At 35.2% G+C, this 22,440-nt stretch overlaps 1 protein-coding gene across 1 annotated transcript in view; it reads left to right on the top strand.

Annotated features, from left to right (window-relative positions):
- The window catches only part of TTC6 (tetratricopeptide repeat domain 6), a 191,878-nt gene that overhangs the window by 152,462 nt on the left and 16,976 nt on the right, over positions 1-22,440 (top strand). Inside the window, exons 17-27 of the mRNA XM_057488491.1 lie at positions 594-714; positions 2,278-2,428; positions 5,814-5,896; positions 6,818-6,894; positions 7,336-7,496; positions 8,368-8,502; positions 9,735-9,884; positions 11,123-11,263; positions 12,569-12,682; positions 16,103-16,222; positions 19,725-19,798. Coding sequence (XP_057344474.1) covers positions 594-714; positions 2,278-2,428; positions 5,814-5,896; positions 6,818-6,894; positions 7,336-7,496; positions 8,368-8,502; positions 9,735-9,884; positions 11,123-11,263; positions 12,569-12,682; positions 16,103-16,222; positions 19,725-19,798 — 1,327 coding nt within the window. The remainder of the gene's footprint in view (positions 1-593; positions 715-2,277; positions 2,429-5,813; positions 5,897-6,817; positions 6,895-7,335; positions 7,497-8,367; positions 8,503-9,734; positions 9,885-11,122; positions 11,264-12,568; positions 12,683-16,102; positions 16,223-19,724; positions 19,799-22,440) is intronic.

Genomic DNA, 22,440 nt, shown 5'->3' with positions numbered 1-22,440 from the left:
GATTACCACTAGGATTTCTTCTAGCATTAGTAAGTCTCTGAACCATATAGCCACACTGTTACTTACAAACAAATACATTTTCTTTTTCTTTTTTTATTTATTTTTATTAAAGTATGATTGATATACACTCTTATGAAGGTTTCACATGATAAACAATGTGGTTACTACATTTACCCATATTATCAAGTCCCCACCCATACCCCAATGCAGTAACTGTTCATCAGTGTAGTAAGATGCCACAGATCCACTATGTGCCTTCTCTGTGCTACACTCTTCTCCGCGTAATCCCCCACACCATGTGTACTAAACATAATACCCCTCAATCCCCTTCTCCATCACTCCCCACCCGCCCTCCCAGACCCCTCCTCTTTGGTAACCAATAGTTCATTCTTGGAGTCTCCGAGTCTGCTGCTATTTTGTTCCTTCAGTTTTGCTTCATTGACAAATACATTTTCATGTGACTATGTTTTACCCACCAAATAATACTCTCAATGTAGATATGTCTTGATAAGCAATAGAAAAGGTAAAGATCAAAATACAACTCAGATATATTTGTTCAGAACCTGGATAAGATATATGTTTTTATTTTTAAGCTCTCATAAATGACGGCTATGAGAATCTAGGTTGTTTTCTACACCGGGGCATACTCTATGCAGATCTAAAACTTTGGTTGCTGGCAATTTGTGACTTTGAAACTGTTATTTCTCTAGAAAGGTATGTTTTCCTTCTCATTCTTACTGGTTTCACTTCTGTATAAAATCGAGAAAAAAACAAAATGAAAGAAAAAGCCTTTCCCTCTCATATAAAAATGAGGCAATTGTAAAGTCATCCTAGAATTAAAATACTTCTAAAAATAAGATTACTTTAAAAATAAGACCTGTTCATTATAGCTGTTTGCCTCAGATCCTTTTGCAAATTTTAGTGATTGAATGGGTTTGAGAATTAAATCCATGGATAACAAAATCAACAGAAAGTTATTAGGAGCAGCTTGAGGGTGCTTATATTAGAGCTTTTGAAGTTGACTTCATGGAAAAGTGTTATCAAGTTTTAAAATAATGACGAAAGATTCCACGTGATATATTATTTCTATGCATAACAAACAACTCAATAAGAAGAAACCCTCTATTTGGAATTACTGACTTCATTTTGCTTAGTAAAGCAAAAGCAAAAGCCAATACTATTTAGAACATAGGTTCAAGAAGAAACACAGACTGAAAGTTATACACACTAGTCAGAAAGCTAAGCTATAAAATGTAGAATTTAAATAATTCCCCTACTTTTCAATGAAGCATTCATTTAAAATGGAAGGTGTCAGAAAAAGTAATAAATCATGTGAGAATATAGTCAATGATTCTGTAACATCTTTCTATGTTGACAGTAACTGTACTAGTTTGGAGTGAGGATTTAAATGTGTGTAACTGTTGAATCACTGTATTGTATACTTGAAACTAATATAATACTGTGTTATCAACTGTATCTCAATTTTAAAAAAGTAACAAATCATGCAATTCTATGCCAAAACCTACAGACTGTTTACTCAGCTTATCAAGGGTAAACTTTGAACTTGACTCAGGAAAGTCATGGAGCTTGGCTCCATAATGGCCACAGTGATTTTCTTTTTAATATGTTTGAGCCAGGAAGAGAAAGAAAACAGTTGCAAAAAACCAAAAAAATTAGCAGTAGGAACTTAGGTGTCTTAGGTAAAGGGTGGTCAGAACTTCTACTAAGTTGGAATGTAGGATATAGTTTTCCCATTTTGAAACAGAAGCCCTGAATAGGTCATTTCTATTTTGAAAGTTGTTTGACTCTAAGATAGAACATTTATCTGATTTGAAAAATAAGCTGGGTTAATACCTATGGGGAGAGGATTTTTAATCTCAAACTTCCATAATGTTACTGTTTCTCCCTGTTACTCATGCAATATTACATAGCCCGAGGCAGAAACTTTTGAGTTGAGGAAAACTAAGCTTGTAATTTAAGATAAGTCAAAGTTAAGTCAAGGATGGATAAAGTATTGCTAAGAGTCTAGGTGAAATCAGAAATTCTGTTCCTAGCACAAATTCTACAGATGCTGATTCCCTTCTAAGTATTTTATAAAGGTGTTGATAATTTTTAATAGAGAGTAGTTAAGTAATTTATTTTGCTTCAATAAAACATTAACCACCCCCACCCATGCTGGATATATACTGATGATGTATTTCATAGGTTCATTTATAATTGGAAAACATTTAGAATAATCAAATCGCCTCATGAGATTTTACTTTCCCATTTTTTTAGAAATGTTATTTTGGCTTATATAAATATTGGCCTTATACATCTGCTATACTTGGATAACTATGTTGAAGCCATTCGGCAGTTTTCTGAGGCTATTAGACTTGATCCTTTATGTATTCAAAGCTATGTATGTCGAGCAGAAACCTATCATAAGGTATTTAAAGTTTTAGAACTTTGATTCTTAAAAAAATTTTTTATTTTCTGGATATTTATTCAATATAATTTAAAATATATTAATGTATTCTTTTTCAGCTAATTACAGAAGCTAATGCATTTATAAGCAATAAATATTAAGCAGATATTCTGTAAAGCCTCTACTGATGAGGTGTAAATTTTTTGTCTTTCATTTTCTTTTTTTTAATTAATACCTGTTTTTTCCTTACTATAAAAGCAATATATATTTATTGCATGTAATATATGTATGCAAATAAGAATAAATTAAAAACTATCCATAATTTCATTCTCTAGAGATAATTACTGTTTACATTTTGGAATCTATTGTTTGTGTGTAAGTGTGTGTCTCAGTGAGTGAGTGGGTTTGTAGAATGGGATCTGTGCATAGAATGGGATCCTATTCATTCATACTTCCCTTGCAATTTTGTTTAGGTTTTTTTTTATTAAGGTATCATTGATATACACTCTTATGGAGGTTTCACAAGAAAAACAATGTGGTTATTACATTCACCCTTATTATCAAGTCCCCCCCGGCCATACCTCATTGCAGTCACTGTCCATCAGTGTAGTAAGATGCCACAGAGTCCCTACTTGTCTTCTCTGTGCTACACTGACTTCCCTGTGACACCACACTCACCATGTGCACTAATCATGATACCCCACAATCCCCTTCTCCCTCCCCACACTCCCTCCCATACCCCTCCCCTTTAGTACCACTAGTCCCTTCTTGGAGTCTGTGAGTCTGTTGCTATTTTGTTCCTTCAGTTTTGCTTCATTGTTATACTCCACAAATGAGGGAAATCATTTGGTACTTGTCTTTCTCCACCTGGCTTATTTCACTGAGTATAATACCCTCTAGCACCATCCATGTTCAACCATTGTGGAAAGCAATATGGAGGTTCCTCAAAAAACTAAAAATAGAAATACCATTTGACCCAGCGATTCCACTTCTAGGAATTTACCCAAAGAATACAAGTTCTCAGATTCAAAAAGACATATGCACCCCCATGTTTATCGCAGCACTATTTACAATAGCCAAGAAATGGGAGCAACCTAAGTGTCCATCAGTAGATGAATGGATAAAGAAGATGTGGTACATATACACAATGGAATATTATTCAGCCCTAAGAAGAAAACAAATCCTACCATTTGTTTAGGTTTTTTAAGTTATTTAGATTTTTAATAAATGTAATACATCCTTAGTGTAACAAAATCAGGCAGTACAACAAATAGTAAAAATCCTCCCTAACTCCAGTCAGATCTGGTTTCCCAGGGACAAAGCCTGTTAACCATTGCCTCTGCCTTTTGAAATAGACATCCCTTTCCACTGCTCCATCGGCCTATCCAAGACACTCTCATTTCTCACCAGATTTACTGTAGTAGCCTTTTGGTCTTTTTGCTTCTGTTCTTTACTCCTTTTTTGTGGATTTCCAACACAACAGCTACAGTGATCCTGTTAAAACATTTCACTTCCTTGTCCAAAATCCTTTAATAGCTTCCCTTTGCACTCAGGATAAAAACTAAATCCTGCAAAAGCCTATGGCCTAGAAGAGCCCTTGTTAATTACCTTTCTGCCCGTGGCACTTACAAGTCCTCTGCTCATGCTGGTTTCTGTCAGGATAGGCTAGGTTGTACTGTGGTAAAACACACAGACATACACACACAGACAAACAAAAAACAAAAACACTTCAAAATAGCCATATTAAAACAACAAAGTTTATTTCTTGCTCAAACTGCTTGTCCACTGAAAGTTGGCTAGAGTCTCTGTCTACATCTTAGAACCCAGTGTGGCAAGAGTCCCATTCAAAATCCTTACTTTCCTCATGATAGAGGTAGAAGACCCAGGCAGGTTTACCACTGTCCCTAGGGAAAGTCTACTTTGACCCCTGTTAGGGAAGAAATGGACATACTTGTGGTGTGTGGTTCTTTCACTTACCTTGCTGTTGATGGAGCTGAGGGCTTCTGGGGAAGCTGGACTTTCCTCTGAGCGTATTTAGAGACCAAAGCACCAGCATGACATCAGGGCATAAGAACATATATTCAAAGACTCATTGTTTTGAGGAGGCTAAAGTCTCTCTACAGTGATGCTTGAATAAATTGTGTTGAATCCAAACCATAGAATATTATGTTGTCAATAAAAAGAATAATTAGAAGTATTCCAGTTGACTTGGAGGGATTTCCAGGAGATATTGTTAAATAAGAAAAGCCAGATTCAGAAAATACTTTAAAGTATGAACATTATGATCTCACATAAATAAGTACAAATAACACCTTGTGTATGTATGTAGAAAAATACATATGCCTGCTGTGTAGGGGTTCAGCCTCCAAGGAGAATCAAATCTAAGGGTGCCTGGAGAAGTCCAACCCAGCAAAGTTTGTGAAGATCAGAGAGTAAGCCTCCATCTTTCCAAAACAGGATGGATATGCATGGTTGGAACAGGCAGAACAGTGCAGACATATGACTAAATGGTTTATTAAGTGCACCTACATGAGTAGGGTCAGCATGAGAAGCATGCCTGAATTTCCATAGGAATTCTCAAGTTTATTTAACACATGTCAAACACCCTCCTTTAGGATTCCCTCTTTTGACTCCAGCATTTCCTCCAAACTGTTCTTCCCATTTCCCATGTCCTTCCTACTTCCATGCACAGATCAGATTTGTGCATTGTCCTCTTTGTATCACCATGTCAGCATCAAAGAGGAGTCATTGGCTGTCCTGGATTCATTTTGCTGGGGACTGTGTAGCTTTCTTTTTGTAATATTCCCAGTGATACTAGGATTCTCCCCCAAATTTGTACAAATGCTGTTTATGCTGCTGTGACCAGTATTTAGGAAAGAATCTGTTTATTTCTATTATACATTGATTTTAAACAGGTACCCTTTTCCCTCATTGTATCTTGATTAATTCATTCACTTATTAAGTACAAGACTGTTTTTCCTCCTTTATTTTTAAGTGGAATTGACTTTTACTTTTTATTTTACCATCCCTTGTATGGTAGTTTATTGACATGAGCAAAGTCTGATGGAAAAGGTGTTACGGTTGAGGGGAAAAAACTGAAAATCTAAACAATAGGGAAAAACAAACCAGAAGAACAATCACATAAATAAAATAGCCACATTTATGTAAAATTATACATATGTGGGTATGTGTACTCATTCTTCAAAATTAAATGTAACCAAGCATTGCATCATAAACTGTCTTTTAACCTCTATCCTATTTGCTTTGATGATTCTTATGAAAAAATGTATACTGGGAGATGTTCCTACATAATTTCTGTACTGAAGTGTGGGAGGGGAATGAATAAACATTAGAAAGGAAGAAATCAATATTATTATGAACTAAGTTTCTGTTTATCATTCAACAGTTGCATAAATTGAAAAGGGCAGTAAGAGAGATATCTTGTGCTATCCACCTCCAGCCAGATGGAATCCAATTATATATAATAAGGTACGAGCATAGAAATGGAATTCTTGGGATAACTTAGCATCTGAGCTAGCTCTTTGGATCTTTAGCTCTCTCCCAATCCTTCCAAGCTCCTCATTTTACATTTAATCTCCCAGTAATGGCCACCTCTCAACCAGCAAGTCAGATAGAGTTATTGTTTTTTGTTAAACTTTAAGATTATTTATAATATAGGATAACCAGATCCTTCCCTTTGCTCTATCCTTCCATTAAAACATGACTGTTTAGTGTTTACATTATTTGAAGCCTCTCTAGATTACTGGTTATACTGTCATCAAGTATCTCATGAAAGTAAGGTAACATATTTTTATGTTTTTCATTATATCCACAAAGATACCAAACATAAACCTCAGCTAAAACAAAATGACATATTGAATTGTAATTTCAAATGCAGTAAAGCTTTCTATGAAGGGGGCCCACTGCAAGTTATGATTTACCGCTAATTAAAATATTTTATAATCACTGTCATAGGAATGGACTAATCAGGCATGGGAAAATAGACTAGAACAATGCTTTCTGATAAGAGCTTGCTTTGTCATTAACACATAAACCACATTTTAGCAATTTATGTAAATACTATCCCTCTTTTACATCCCTTGAGCTGTGTTTTATCTTTCAGTTTCTCAGCAACAGAGTATAACACATTAAATACACATACTGCAAAGAGCTTTGAGCTTTTTTTTTTTCAGCTATGTTTCCTAAATTGCTTTCTCATCACGTCTCCATGCTAATTGGTCTATCTATACTACATTAAATGTTTATTATTTTTACATTGTTTTTAATCTTAGCTATGTAAGAATGAGGCATGTATTGTAATTGTAAAATTTTAAATGACTAGTCATATAAAACTTTTTTTGAAAAATTATTTTTAACTGCTTAGAAGTTAAAAAGTATTATTTCTTCCAGAGGACAATATCTTCTTCTGATGAAGTGTTACGATCTTGCGAAGTTCACTATTTATCAAGTAGCAGAAATGAACAAAGGTAAATATAATTAATGTAAAAATTATAATTGTCTTAGTTTAAGAAGAAATACCTCTTAAAGTTTTTATACTACTCTCAATAGTTATATATACATATATATATACACATGTATATATAACAGCATTAAAGGTTCACCTGAAAGTCAAAGTTAGATTTTGAACTTTAAAACTTCAGCTTTACATATACATAATCAACTAGTAAAATGCCTCATAACATGATGAATTTTCTGAGATTATAAGAAATACCAAGTTTACACAAAGTACCAAGCTTTTTTTTGTAATTGGAATGTCTTACTGTTTGTTTATAGAAAATAGAAATTAGTATCATATTGATTTGTTAATTCCTATTACAAAGATAGGTTATTGAATTGCTGGACTTCCTTACTGTAATTATATGCCAGATACTTGGCAAAGGTATTGATAAACTTTCCTCTCCTTTTAGGTCTCACTGAACTGAGTCCTGTACAGCAAGCTCTCATTTATTCATTTTGTGAAAACCATGACAAAGCCATTCAGATCTTGGATGGGATCACTTTGAATCAGCCTGACATCACCATATATACTCTATTAGCAAAAGCCCAAATGAAGGCCAAGAGAAACAAGGTGAACAGTCTCGAGTAATGTTTATTAAATCTATTAATGAAAATTTCATATACTGTGCTTTATGGTGACTGCTTACATGCTTTTTTACAAAATGAAATTATACCACTTATTTATTGATTCATCTGTTAATTAACATTAGGGTTGTTACCTTTTCTTTGTTGTTTTCTCCTAAAAGTAGGGCTGCTATAAATATTCTTTTTCATGCCTTCTGTTAGTATGTGGAGTAGTTTTCCAAGACATATTCCTGCAGTGGAATTGGTGGTACGCAGAGAATATGAATGTTTAACTTTCAAGAAAATGACACATTGTTCCATAGGGTTGTACCAATTTATTCTCTTATCTGCAGTGTATGTAGGTTCCTATTCATAGATTAGCTAATAATGAAATTCTATGTGGAAAATAGAATTCTTTTCATTAATGAGTTCCAAATATTTTAGCTAAATGGTTTAAATGAGTGATTTTGGTGTTAGTTTATTTTCTGGTGTCAATGGAACTCCAATAAAAGCACAGCAGGACAAAATTAATTTAATAATAAATTAAAACCACATCAGATATTATCACGGTAGATCTTTTACTACCTAATAGCTGCCCAGAATTCCCTTCAGGAAAATTACAGGAAATTGTTCATAAACTAATCTATAAATTTAAGTCTGATTTAAGACTACCAACAAATAGCCTTTAGAATTTAGAAAGTATAGTTCCAAAAGTCCATGGGCACAAGCCTGCTTTAAGGTAGGCAGCTGGGTGGGACTGGATCAGACTCTCTGCCTGGGCCCTCTCCTAGCCTTCTAGCAATAACGGCTGTGTATGTCATGTTACGTAAGTGGTAGAAACATTCCCTCCCACATTTTTTTTTTTTTAATCATTATAGGAAGCGGTGAGGATGTTTAAAAAGGCCTTGGATGTCTTTTCTCATTCTGATAAAGGACCAAATGCCGTAGCGGCTGCCGCAAACTGTCTGTATAACTTGGGTCTTTGTTACATGGAAGAAGGCAACTTTCAAATGGTATTTTGTGCATTTAGGAACATAGGTTATTTGTGGTTTTAGAAATTGATTGGTTTCATTCCGTTCTATTTCTGAAGGCTACCTACACACGCCCAAAGTTTCTTATAAACCTTGGCCTCTTATAGTCGGTCTGCACCCTGTAATCCTACCACATTGTTTTATTTATTCGACACATTTTATTTAATGCTTGTCAACAATATTCCCAAGACTAATGTATGTTTCCCACCAATACAATAAATCTAATTGTGAGAATTTACTATAGCAAAATAATTTCACCACACCAATATGAATTTATTAAATTATAAGTACCTTAAATTGAGGGCTTCAATGTAATTTAGAATAAATAGAAAATGATTAGGACATTGTTTGATTTCTCTTATTGATGAATGAGCATCGTATCAGATTGAAACTGGTTATTAAGGTGGACAGATTCATTGAAAACCAGTTGATTCAATTATTATTTATTTACATATTTGGCTATTTTTACAGAAGTTGGCTATTTTACATAATTCTCCATTTCAAAATTATAAACAATTTCATAAGTATGTAAAGTGATATTTTCCAATGGCTAATGTTGGATATTCCACAAGCCCATTTCTACATACACACACACACACACACACACACACACATACCATTCCAGTCCTATTTTTACAGTGGTGGACAGTGTCTGAAACATGTGTCTCCATCACTTTGAGAAAGAGTTGCACTTGATCAGTTGTTTCATTAAGAATTCAAATAAAATGAGATTAGTTACAAATCTTTTCTATGTTTTCAGCCCTTTTGAACAACCAGAACAAACCTAGCTTTGCTTTACAATGTTGGGAACAAGTTTGGAGTTTCATTGTTCTGAAGTTTCATAACTATGTATCTGCTATGGTTCTTGGGTTCTCATGGAAAATAAATGTACTGGTTGTGATTTCTTTGAGGAAACACAGTTTGAAGAGTAATGATTAAAATGACACCTTCCAAAGTATTGTAATCTAACAACATGGATTATGTAGACATTAGTCGGGATTAGACTGGGACTAAGAGAACTGCAAACAATAACAATATTGTTCATAAATATTAGTTTTTTTCTCCACAAGTTTCACTGGGAAAAATGTATTTAAAATAAGCACAAAAAGGAGTCAACACTTTTCAACAATAGTTATATACTGTATTTATTAACATTTTAAAGTAATATATTCTACTCATTAAGTGACTTGCTTTTTAACAATATACTCTTCTAGGCTTTTGATTCTTTTACAAAAGCTGTGAAAGCAAATCCTGATTTTGCAGAAAGCTTTTATCAGCGTGGGCTTTGTAAAGTAAAACTCCACAAAGAGAGCTCCATCTTGGATTTTAACCATGCAATTACCCTTGATCCAAAACATTACCAGGTATTTAAATGAACAATTTCAGTGATCTGGAGAGTATGTCAAGTTTGCAAAATTAAATCCTTTATACGTCATTGCTTTTAGTTAGCAACAATCAATTACAGATACCTACTTTTCAGCTGTGTTTTGATAAGCCATATATCTGTTTTTCCCCTTGAACTAAAAATTTTATGATTTCCAAAAGGGATATTATATATGTAAAGGTACTTTGTGAAGTGTCACATATAAAAATCTTGTTAATACTTTAAAGTACCTCTTAGTAATGGTAATTTTATGTATTTTTTATTAATTTTATTTACTCTTGTTTTGCTATTACATTTATTTCTGCCTTTTAAGAGACTATAGAGACAACAGTAAATAGGTGAAGCTTGATTGGATCCTGGCCTCAAAAGTCTATGAAATTTGAATATGACTAAATATTGGATGATTTCAGGGAAATACTGTTTCCTCTCTTAGATAATAATGGTAATGTGGTTATGTAAAGTGTAGCTCCAGGAAGAGGGGGTTCCCAGCTCTGGGCAAGTTCACTATGGATTTGGTGAGACTGAATAGTGACAACAGAATGCTGGAGATAAGAAGGAGCTCATACCAAGATTTATTCTCACTGCGGTCACCTCGTTATCTATAAGCAACAAGCCTGTCTCAGTCTCTGCCCTGGCTCCTGCCTCTGCTCCCCAGGCACTGCCTCCACTCCTGGCTCCATCTCCTCTCCCTCCTGATGCTAGCACAGGGAAGAACTCTTCTTAAAGCAATACTGGTGGTGAACAGCTTACTGCCAATGGGTATACAAGTATGCACCTGTGCAGTAAGCTAAGTATTACTTCATCTCACATATTGGTGGGCAAGATTAGGATCAGGTGAGAATCCTGGCCATGGAACTTCCATTTTCCCTTGTAAGGGAATGTCTTCTTCACCGGAGATGCATAATGGAAGACTTGAGGTGAAGTATTATGATGTCTACAACTTATTTTCAAATAGAAAAAAACAGGAAAAATAGATATAACAAATATTGCATAATATTAATTATTGACACCAGGCGGTAGGCATATGGATGTTCATTGTACAGTTCTTTCACGTATTCTGCATGTTTGCAATTTTTTCTAGTAAGAGAGTGGAAAAAATAGACTGTTTCTACCATCTTTGGGTGGCATAGATTTGTTCAAATTACTATATTTTTGGGAGCATTGATGCTTTTACTAAAGTATCCCATTCCTGCTTTCTTCCTCTCTTTCCCTGAAAAGGCATATTTAAGCCGAGTGGCCTTCTTTGGTTCAAAAGGCAGATACTCCAAAGCAATCTTGAACTGTAATGAAGCCATCAAAATCTTCCCTCAGAGCGTGTGTGCCCACATCTGCAGAGGAGTTCTGAAATACTGCAGCAAGGTGGGGTGGATTTCCTGCTTTGGCAACTGCGGTTTCAGAGTGGGGGGGTGAGCAGGTGCTGAGTAGGGATTCACTTCCTTGTTTCCCTGTGAGGAGGGAATCAATCCCTGTGGTGTGAAGGTAGAACTACACAGAATTACTCTTCGTGGTACATCAAAAGGCACTTCAAGTAATAATTTTTCACAAAACAGTGGTATTTGGTTTTGACATTTACATTTTAAATATTGCTTATTATTTATTTTTATTAAGAAAGTATATATTCATTGTAGAGAACTTGGAGAATACAGAGGAGAATAAAGGAGAAGAGTAAAATCACCTATTATGCATTTCACCATCAAATGCAAATTTCTGAGAGCATTTTGGTGTATTTGCTTTTAGTCTTGTTTTTTTTCTGATAACATATTACATAAATATTTTTCAAAACTGGGATTCTGTTACTTATGGAACTTGCATTATGCCCTACTTCTAGCACTCAGTTTTTGAAGATACCATTTTTAATGACTGCATAATATTCCACTATTGTTTATTTTTAACCAATTTTTGTTGGACATTTGGGTTATTTTAAATTTTTTCCTACCTTCTTATTTTAAATAATACTCATACACATTCAGAACAAAATCATTGTTTGAGTTTATGATTGATTCCTAAGAAAATTACTAGGTCAAAGAGTGTGAGCAGCACCATTAATATCTGATACTTCATGAAATAGTTTGTTTCTCCCTACTTTTCTTTTCTGACCTTTCTTTGTAGCTGTTTCATATGAAATATTTTGCAAATAATGCCTTAAAGCAAAAAGGTAAGACCTTGCATTATATTAATTCCATGAAAATTACTATCTACAGAAATGGATGATCTAAGATATCAGAAAAGTCTTAAGAGGAAGTAAAAGCGAACATGTGTAGAAAGCACGATGATTATGTAATATGATAGTATGAGTGACAGAAGTAAGCATGCTTTGGAAAATGTTTGCTGGATGGATATAGCTTGCTTTTCTTTTACCAGTAAGAAGTAGAATTTTCTCCTTGCTGTATAGCAACATTGGCAATAAGATAATAATCTAAATTAAAGTTATTTATATGTTAAATTTTATTTGCAGTTAAGAAAATTATAATACTACTTCCTACCAAGATATTTTCTCAATTAACTCTGGGAAAGATTAGCTTGATTGTCTTAATTTCATGGATAATGTGCAGAATGGTTAAATGAGTGTTTCAAAAATTCTGTTAGTATCAAGAATTTATTTCACCATTAAATTTCAGCCCATTATGATTAACCCTTCTCACATAATTGTTTTTTTCTTTGTAGACTTATAAGCTAGCGATTGTAGATTTAACAACAGCTATCAACATGGATAAAAACAGTTATATAGCATTTTATAACAGAGCATTATGTTATACAAAGATAAGTGAACTTCAAATGGTAAGATGACCATTTTGTAAACAACACGTTAAAGCACAACATGTAATTGTGTATTTTCTTTTATACTTCTCATTTAAAGCATGTGTAAAGTATTTTTTTATTTCTGTTATGATTTTGAAAAATAATGCCTGTGGAAATAAAAACACACAAAACTTGAGACACCAAAGAACTATTTCAAGGAATATCAATTTCTTTGTTAGTGTTCACCAAATTTTCTTTTGCAATCTCGGTATTGCAAAAAGGAAAATTAATTTTACAATGCTTATATAAGTAAATGTTTTATTTCGAGTAAATGTTACTACTTGTACATTGAGTGCAGAATTTTTAAGCACTAGTGATATTGTTGCTTCAAAATCTCAACATTAGCTAGAACAGTTTGTTGAGGTGTTTTTGTACAGTGCTCAGACCACAAGCACAGTAGGGAGTTTAGAGGGATGGTTCCTAGCTCTGAGGACCAGGGGCAAGTATTGCCTGTGTGATTTGAAGGTCTCATAGCTGCAGTGAACCTTTTTCTCTATTGTCTGATCAGCTTCTGCCTGGGCAAGCCTTCTTTTATATTATCTAGTCTTACCCCTCTCTCTTCCCTAACCTTGTTGATTTGGTCCTTTTCCAATTAAGATTTCTCACTGGCCAGCTGGTCTGTGGTCCCGTTAGTGTTCTGTCCCCTCCTCTTGCTTCTCTTTCTCTTTTGTCCACTTATCTGCCCCTCATTGTCTCTATTCACTTCCACAGTTAATGAAGCATTCCTTTAAAGGACTACATCTTTTAGTAAGAAAAGCCCCCACATTTCTGCTGTTCTGTGTGGAAATGCCTCCGCATTCTCCTTGGAAGGTGGACAATTAAAAGTTTAAAACATTTATATATTTAGAAATCTATTTTCTATAGAAGGGAAGTAGTGAGAAACATCATTCCTACCTTATAGGTTATAGAATTCCTGGTAACCAGACTATCAGGTTTCCTCCAGAATTGTTGACAAATGAAAACCTACTTTTTAACGACGGTGTTGTTAAGATTCTAAGAGCTAATTAAAGGATCTTTTATCAGAGTAACCTGCACAGCAGGTCTCTTTGAAACTCCTTTCCCACCAGCACTCCTGCCTTTTCTGGGTAACTCTTCAGTGGCAAACAATGGGCTGGGTGGGGGCAGGGAACTCCCATTTTTGTTATCTCTGATATGTAACAGAGGCAGTGCTCTCTGAATAAGGAAAATGAAAACTGTCTAAATAAGACCTAACTAGAACGGTAACATATTGGTGATTTTGTAGCTGCCATGAGCCCAGCACATTTTGTCCAATCAACTCATTTTATAGATGAGGAAATGGAAGTAGGGAGAGGTTAGAAATGCGTTCAAATCACACAGGGAGTAGAGACCTGTACTGGTGTTCACAGGGTTGTTTGCTTCTGGTTAATAGTCTTGAGGTGGCTTTGTAAAACCATCTGACCTCCAGCATGCCCAATGTCATTTAACAGTGTCACCTCCTCCCTTTTTGTCTACTTCTACCAGTTTCTCAGCATTCCTGCCATCACTAAACTGAGAAAACCCAAGTATCTTTCTGCAGAAAATACATGTAGGCATTCTCCCAAGATATGGTACCATAAAAACTAGGAAAAGGTGAATTTTGGTTCCTAATAAAAATAGTAAAAGTTACCACTTAGTGAGGGTTTACTGTATGACAGGCATTGGGCTAAATGCTTTACCAACATAAAATCAAAATATTTTTAAGTGGTTTTTTGCAACAATATCATGAATTATTAATATCCCAATTTTTCAGATGGGGACACTGAGGCTTAGTGTTAAGTAACTTTCCCAAGACTGAAAAACTAATACACTAGCAGAGGCATGATACAAATCTGCTTATTGGCTTTCATAAAATCTCTTTTCCCAGCTTTTGTTACCTTTTGTGTTATGTATTCAGCTGCTTAGTGGGTCTCTAAAATATCTTACCAGTGTTAGTTATATTTTGTGATTCTGTGAAAGAAAAATTGTCAACAGTTAAGTTCAGTTTTATTTTGCAAGTATTATGAATTATTTTTACAGCCCTGGCAATATTTATTTATAATTATGCTACAATGTATTGATAAGATCTTTAACTGACATTTGCATGCCTAATCATGAAACACTAGAGGAGAGCCAATAACAAATAATAAAATAGTATTTATTTGCATGTTCAGTTAGTGTGTTTGCTATTGGCATATAAGATTTGGCCTTTTCTGATGAAACTATCTGGCTCTTTTGGGCAAAACGTTCAGTAGGAAAATGAGTTAAGAGCTTCAGTTTCAACCCAAATCTGGGATGCTCCAAGTACCTGGTGCAGAGTAAATGACCATTAAAACCTGTTTATTCAGTGAATGAAAAAGAAAAAAGTAACAAAGAAAGGCCCTCTGGTTGATTAACTCTCAGCTTAGAGGAATGTCTTAAGAAAACCAAGTATAACTATCAAAATATTTTGAAGGAATTGTACAACTGCTTATTTGTTGGTTTTATTAAGATCCATTTTCATCAATTCATGATTTCATTTGACAAAAATTTATCAGATGCTTATTATGTGCTAGTTACTGATTTTACTTTGGTGAGCAAAATCAGTAAGCTCTTCCTCCCTAAAACTTAGGTTTCAGTGAGGAAAACAATAAAACACTAAAAAGAAATTATATTTCAAAAGGTAGCAAGTGCTCTGCTTTAATGTCAAGAGTGAAACTACTGTGTGGGGAAAGGTCGCTGCATCCTCCCTTCCAACTCATACACAATAAAAATGCTTAGGATGATCCACAAATAACAAGTGAAATGCAAGCACGGTGTGCACAACTTATTAAAATGTAGCAGTTTGCATAATATTCAGTTAAGGGAACTGTAGATCCGGAAGTAACGGGGTTCCCTTCCCAGAACAAATTCCCCTGTGAATCTGGTGAAACTGAAGTAAGGCAAGCAAAAGGGCAGGTTGGAAGAAACCGTTTTTATTGCTCACAGCTTGCTCGTATTTCCCAGCCGGGCCCAGCTCAGTCAGTCCCCTCTGGCCATGGAGACCACTCCCTCTTCCCCTTGCCTGCCCACTCCAGGAGGAACTCCATGGGTGGGTCCTTGGTGACTGGCAGACACCAGACCAATTACATACCAGGAACGGAAGGGAAGAGAGAATGGTCATTTTCTCTCCACTCCTTGTTCCGAAAGCACCGGAGTCTCTGACACATCCATTGGTATGTAAATGGACTAAAGCTAGGCAGGAGATTCTGGAAATTCTGTCATTTACCCAACAGGAACCCTTTAAATCTAAGAAATGATTATTTTTGGCCATAAATTATAAGTCACATTAAAGAACTAACTGTGAGGTCCTAGTTTGGGCATAAACACATTTGTTCCTGGCCAATATAGTAAGGTCTAAAGAACTGGCTCTAGGTTGTAAGTGATTATTATTATTATTTTTAGGCATTAAGAGATTATGGAATTGTGCTTCTTCTTGATGCTGGAGAAACTGTGACATTAAATACCTTCATTAATCGTGGACTCATCTATGTAGAACTAGAGCAGTATAGTTTTGCATTAGAGGTAAACCTTCCTGTTTACTTGTAAAAAATGAACGCACTTGATTTTGTATGTTCACTTCTGAAAACTAGTGAACAAGTTTTTTTGACACCAGTGGCAATATTAATGAGCAAAAACTCAATTTTGCAAGAACTGTATTGAAGTACTTTGAATGAATAATGGACTATTTACAAAAATTGTGTATTTTTACTTTGACTATAGGTAAATAGCCAATATGTTATTTAAAAAGTTGCTTATTTGATGAACTATCATGACTGTCACCTCCCCCAAGGGACTATTTTGACTACACACACAAGTCAATTATTTGGCAAATAAAATGATTTATGTATCATTTGTTTTGCTGCTTGGTGCTAACTCTTGCTCATTCACAGTTTTCCTTGTTCCCTAGTTGAAAATACATCAAAATAAATCTGTTTGTTTTGCTTCAGGCAGAAAATAGCTGCTCAAAATAGGCTAGGAGGAACAGGCTTTTAACTTACTGGAAATAGGTGTTCAGAACTGCAACAGATGATAGCATATGCAATATGTCAAAAAGAAGCAGGTGGCTTAAGATGTATGTCTACATAGAATAATTAAACAAAATTTACCCTCTCATTTTTATCTTATTGGTATTGTCTATTTTGAGTTACCTTTGAAACTAAGATTAAGAGATACAAGGCAAAACTTAAATGGCAATTTGAAGTTTGCAGGTAAATGATAATTTTGTTTCTTTGTTTCTGAGGAACCACAACAGAATATTATATACTGGAGTGTTTTCTACTTTTTTTCACCTCTAATGATGTTTTGTATTATTATTTTTCTACTTCTGGAGTCATCTTTTGAGATTCTGCCCCACAGAATTACTTATTATTAACGAAGGGTCTGAGAAACCTTATTCTAGGCAATTCACACTATGATGAAATGAAATTCTCAGGGTTGAACTCCTTTTCAATTTTGTTTTGAGATACACCATTCAGAACTCCCTCAGATAGTGGAAGCTAAAGAACTTTGTTTGGAGTGGGAAGGAAAGCTATGGAACTCCGGGCAACAGTGTTGGGGTGGAGAAAGCAAGGAAAATGGGGGTTGGGAACAAAAAACCTGAGCAGGGCCTGTGACATTAAATGCAGGGCCAATGTTACCTCCTGAGTAAATGTTTATTTAGTACTTAACAACACTAACTCTATTTATTGTATAGTTACTACACACCAGGTTCTCAACAGTGCTGCATTATATATAATTATAATTTACAGATGAGGAAACTGATAGTCAAAAGAGGTTAAATAAAGTCCTTCAGCCAGAAAGTACTAAGGCAAGATTTGAATTCAGGTCTCATTTGATTCTAAATCACATCATAGTGTGAATTGCCTAGAATAAGGTTTCTCAGTTCTTTCAGCCTAGGCAAGGTACTGGGATTGGCATTGAAGACAGAGAAAAAAAAGACAGATTTCCAGTCCCTGAGGTGCTCAGGGTCTGGTGGGAATCTGTCTTGGACCCCTTTCTTTACTCATACTCCACCTAACTTACAAGCAAGTCCAGTCAGCTCTACCATCAAAGCATATTTTGAATTGAGTCATTTCTCATTTTTTGCCACTAATTTCCTCCTAATTCAAGCCTCAATCATCTCTCCCCTGGACCACAGTAGTAGCTTCCCAGCCGGCCTCTATGCTGCTCTTGTCCCTGTACATGCTGTTTTCCACACAGCAGCCAGAGAGACTTTCTAAAACGCAGAATGGATCAAGTTATTCCTCTAGTCAAAACCCTCCAATGGCTTCCCAACACACTTAGAATAAAATCTGAACTCTTGACTACGGCCAACCAAGATGCTATCTGATCTGACTGATGCTCACTGATCTGACTTCATTGTCTAAGGTTCTTCTTTTCTCTCTGGCCTTCTGCTGTTCCTTGGAGATGCCAGGCTCTTTTCCTGACTTAGTGACCTCACACAAGCTATTTCCTCTGCGTAGAACAGTCTTCCTCCTGACCTGTGTGTGGCTCATGTCCTCCTTTCATTTCAGGTTTCTGTTCAAATGTGACTCCCCCAGTCAAGAAGACAGTAGATTAAATAAAATGGAATATTTAAAAAATTAAAATAATCCAAATGAGCCCAGAAAGGGAAAACAAAGGGACAGAAATCAGAAGAGACCAGAGGAAAACAAATAATAAAGTGGTAGACCCAAATCCAGCCATATCAATAGTTACATTAAATGGAAATGGTCAAAATACACCAATTAAAATAGTGAGAATGTCAGGTTAGAATTTTTTAAAAGCTCCAACTGTTATTTTGGTTTCAAGAAACACACTTTAAATATAGTAATATAGATAGGTAAAAGGCTGGAAAAATACACCCTGCAAGCACTAATCAAAAGCACACACACACAAGAATTTTTCATTATGTAAGCTCAAATAATTTAATTTGAAATATTAAATTAAGAAAAAAGATGCAAGTTGAGGAAGAAATAATGAAGAAATATAAGACTGAATAATGAGAGGGCTAGATAAAGAACAAAGAGAGAGCAGAGTCTTAACATGTGCCCAGGGAAACATTTTTAGTGGAATGATCAATTAACTGAGAGGTCAAGTTGGATGAGTGCTGAAAACATATTAGTTAAGTGAAAGTGGTATAACCTTCATAGGAACGCCCTGACCAGGGAGCTGAGAGCAGCATTTAGATTGGCATTGGTTAGAATGTTAATAATTAAGCTGTTGGACTGAGAACATTTATTTATCTCTTTGTCCTCTTGAAAACCTACCAGGAAAACAGTTAAAAAATATTTAAAAGGTGTAATTCCGCAAGGTTAAGGTTAGTGCAAAAGAGATGTTCAAGTACTCAAAACTACCATTCTGGATTTTAGTGCCTCATACTTAAATATGAGTGGGTAACTAGGGATCCTACATTTGAGGGAAGTAAGATAGACTCAATACTTTTAATTCTCTTAAACAGTCTCTTCCTCAGGGCCGTTCAGGCCTGTCCCAGCTGACTTCCCTAACTCCACATCTCGGGGTTAGAGTTTCCATTGCTTCCTTTCAGGAGGCTTCTAGGATCTCTGGATAAAAGGATATACTTCTCCCCAGAGGTGCGAATCCCAAAGGTTGGAGGAGCCTTAGCTAATCCACGCATATACCCAGTCAGTGCCCTTTCCCTGGGCCTGGGGTCCTGTTTGTCCCATGGCCACCTAACACCAAGTTCTCTTTAGGTGACTCTCCATTTCTGTCTAGATGGGGAGGTCTCTGGTGGTCCTCTGGGGAAAAACAATATAAAGAAATGAAATGAGACACCTCATTACACACAGTAGGGCAGAGCCAGGAAGAACAGAGACAGTAGCCCATTATTTGCAGTGAGGTTTACAGTTATGGTTTCCTCTGCTCCGTCCATTCTCACCAGATGTGCTATTAAAAGGAAAACATTAAGTTTTATGTATTTTAATGCTTGTGTTAAGTGTATTCATGGTAGAATCAAAGTTAGAAGTTTAAGAAAGCACAAAATATAGTTTTGCAGAATTAACAAAAATTTACAAAACTGTTACAGGATTTTAAAAGAGCTGCGCTGATAAGCAAGACTAATGCGAGCCTTTGTCAAGCTACCGCCATGTGCTATCACAGGTATGGGGATCCACTTATGTTGATGGGAAAGCAGAAAGCAAGTGGGGCCATCAAATGTATAATTGTAATAGAAGAAACAGGGGAAAATGTTCTGGAGTGAGAGAGTACAAAATGGGAGAGACCAAAGAACCTGTGTGCCGAGTAGAGAGCACGCCTAAATGTGTTGTTAGCACCCTTCTCCATTCTAATGAACTCTTGTAACCAAGTCTGCCAGTCAGTACCTGCATCATGGCATTGAGGCGCCATCTGATTCAAGCCCATTTACTGGGAGAGGACCGTGGTAATATACAGATAGAATCATGTAGAGCTTGAAATATCTAAGAATAAAATCAAGTGATTAATTTTGTGCATAAAATGGAACTAACTTTTTAAAACCCTATTTCCTGGAAAGGAGGGTGATTTCAGAAGATAGTACATTTTCAGGAAAGTTTTTCATTTAGAAAGCATAATTCTAAATCTATAACTGATCAAAACAGTATCAGTAAATATCTACAAAATACTCTCAAATCTACAACATTATTACCTGTGTCTTGGATTATTGTAAAAGTAACTTATAGAAGGGGAGAAAAAGAATAGTTACATAAAGCTAAAATACAGATGATCACTTTAAAATTAACTCTGAGATAATACTAGATTTTGCTAACTATAATGTTTCTATTTTTACATACACATTTGACCTCTAAAAATTAACTTCTGGTTATTTGGCTTTTAAAAGCATAGAGATTCAGCACATGAAGATTTCAATGTGGAATAAAATGTATTTGGTTAAGTAATTGTTTATAGCATTGTTTTTCATGAGAGAAATAATAACAATTGGAGGGGGAAATTAGGGTAGTCTAGAAATTATGTAGACTAGGCTGTGTAAGTATCCAGCTTAGAGAAAAAAGCATAGTTTGAATTATTTAGGAAATAACACTACTTTTGTCCCTTTTAGGACACAGGTCATGCAGTTATGAGAACTAGATTTTATATTTTATGAACATAGTAATATAATGACTAGAACTTTTGAAGGTATCTTTGGATTAAAAGGCCTAAACTGGTCTCGGACCTTTAATTTTACGTAGACAGCAAAATGTAGTTGCACTGTTTTCTATTTTAATCCAGAAACCTTTGTACAATCCATCTCTTTATGTAATTGTCATTCTTAAGAAGAGATGGAATAATGGTGACTGATCTGTTTGTTTTGGTGGGTGACTGCAGACCGAAAATGTCTGAGGTCATTGCATTCTCTTAAAATTAAAAACAGATTCCAAAATTTCTCTCATCCTCATTTTTATGTTTTGCAACTATTAGAGTCAGTGAATTTCTCTGTGTCAGCTCCCAAACTTTTATAAGTGTAATCACTGGGCATATACAGCAGAGCCTCCTTAAGCTGACACTACTTTGCAATTCCAAATAATTAACTCTTATCAGTCAATTAGAATATTGTCCTTTAATAAAAGTAGAGTTTAAATCAACTTTAAAGCTCTGATAACTCACAGTCTCAATTCCATGTGTCTTGAGTTTTAATAGTTTTACTGAATTTAACAATGAAGATTTAGTGATTGTTTATATTTATTTCAGGAAAAGTATTTTTGCTTTTCAGGTTAGGCTAAACCATACTTATTCCATGGAAGGATGGTTTCTGAGTATTGAGAATTGTTATTGGTGTCTCATAGTAGGGAAAGTAAAATTTTTCCCATTTAGGAAAATGTTTTAAAGGAATAAATCTTTTAATTTTAGGGCTTTGATCTCTGAATTCATGGGGCTGCAGACTTTGAAGCATGCCTTTGTATATATCTGTTTCTCACTCTTGTGGTTGCTAGGAGACAACATTCCTTGGGCTGAATATCCTACTTGTTGCCCAATATGGTCACAAAGAGTGTAATGGTAGTGTTGATTTTTAGATCTCTTTGAGAAAGTCACACTTCAGATTTAAAAAAGTCACAGAGGAGGAGTCTGATTATTGAGTTACCTATCTTAACCAACTTTTACTTCAGCACAAAATTAATATTTGCATAAAAATTTTTGAATCTATGACTCTGCAAGCCACATTCTTTGGTTTTGGGAGGTACTTATGATTTATTTGTACAACTCAGTAGAGCACATCTGGTCATGTATGTCATTAATTTGGAAAGTGCGCTGGGCCTTTGTGTCTTTAGTCTAGCCTACAAGCTAGGCACACAAGCAATTGGTAATGCGCACCATATAATGAGAATCATGCGCCTTCTGTCTGTGATCACGTTACTTTAGATTTACACAAACACGGTGTAAGAAAAACTAACTTAATATTCTTTTATATTTGTGGCAATTGATGTTTAACATTTTATTTCTTGATGAACATGTATCCTGAACCTAACATAGACACTGCCACATTTTTTACTGTCTGCCACGTGATTATTTAATGAGGGCTTCCATCTATATGACACTGCAAGATAAACACATCTTCAGAAAAATGAAACTGCTGTTCCTATAGGGGTACCTGTTTCTTTTCTTTTTCTTTTCTCTTGGTGCAGGGGGCTGGGAGTCTCTGGCTTTGGTCCTGTCACCTCCTCTCAACTTGATTTTTAGTCATCAGCTTTGAAGAGTTTCCTAGGGAGCGTTCAAGCTCCCTTTCCAGCTTTAAGTTTTAATGATTATTTACTTCACTGAACAAACTAGAT

Source organism: Manis pentadactyla, chromosome 11, assembly GCF_030020395.1.
Source record: "Manis pentadactyla isolate mManPen7 chromosome 11, mManPen7.hap1, whole genome shotgun sequence".
Lineage (NCBI taxonomy): Eukaryota > Metazoa > Chordata > Mammalia > Pholidota > Manidae > Manis > Manis pentadactyla.
Note: the sequence above shows the minus strand (reverse complement) of the source record. Positions and strands in the feature narration are given on the sequence as shown.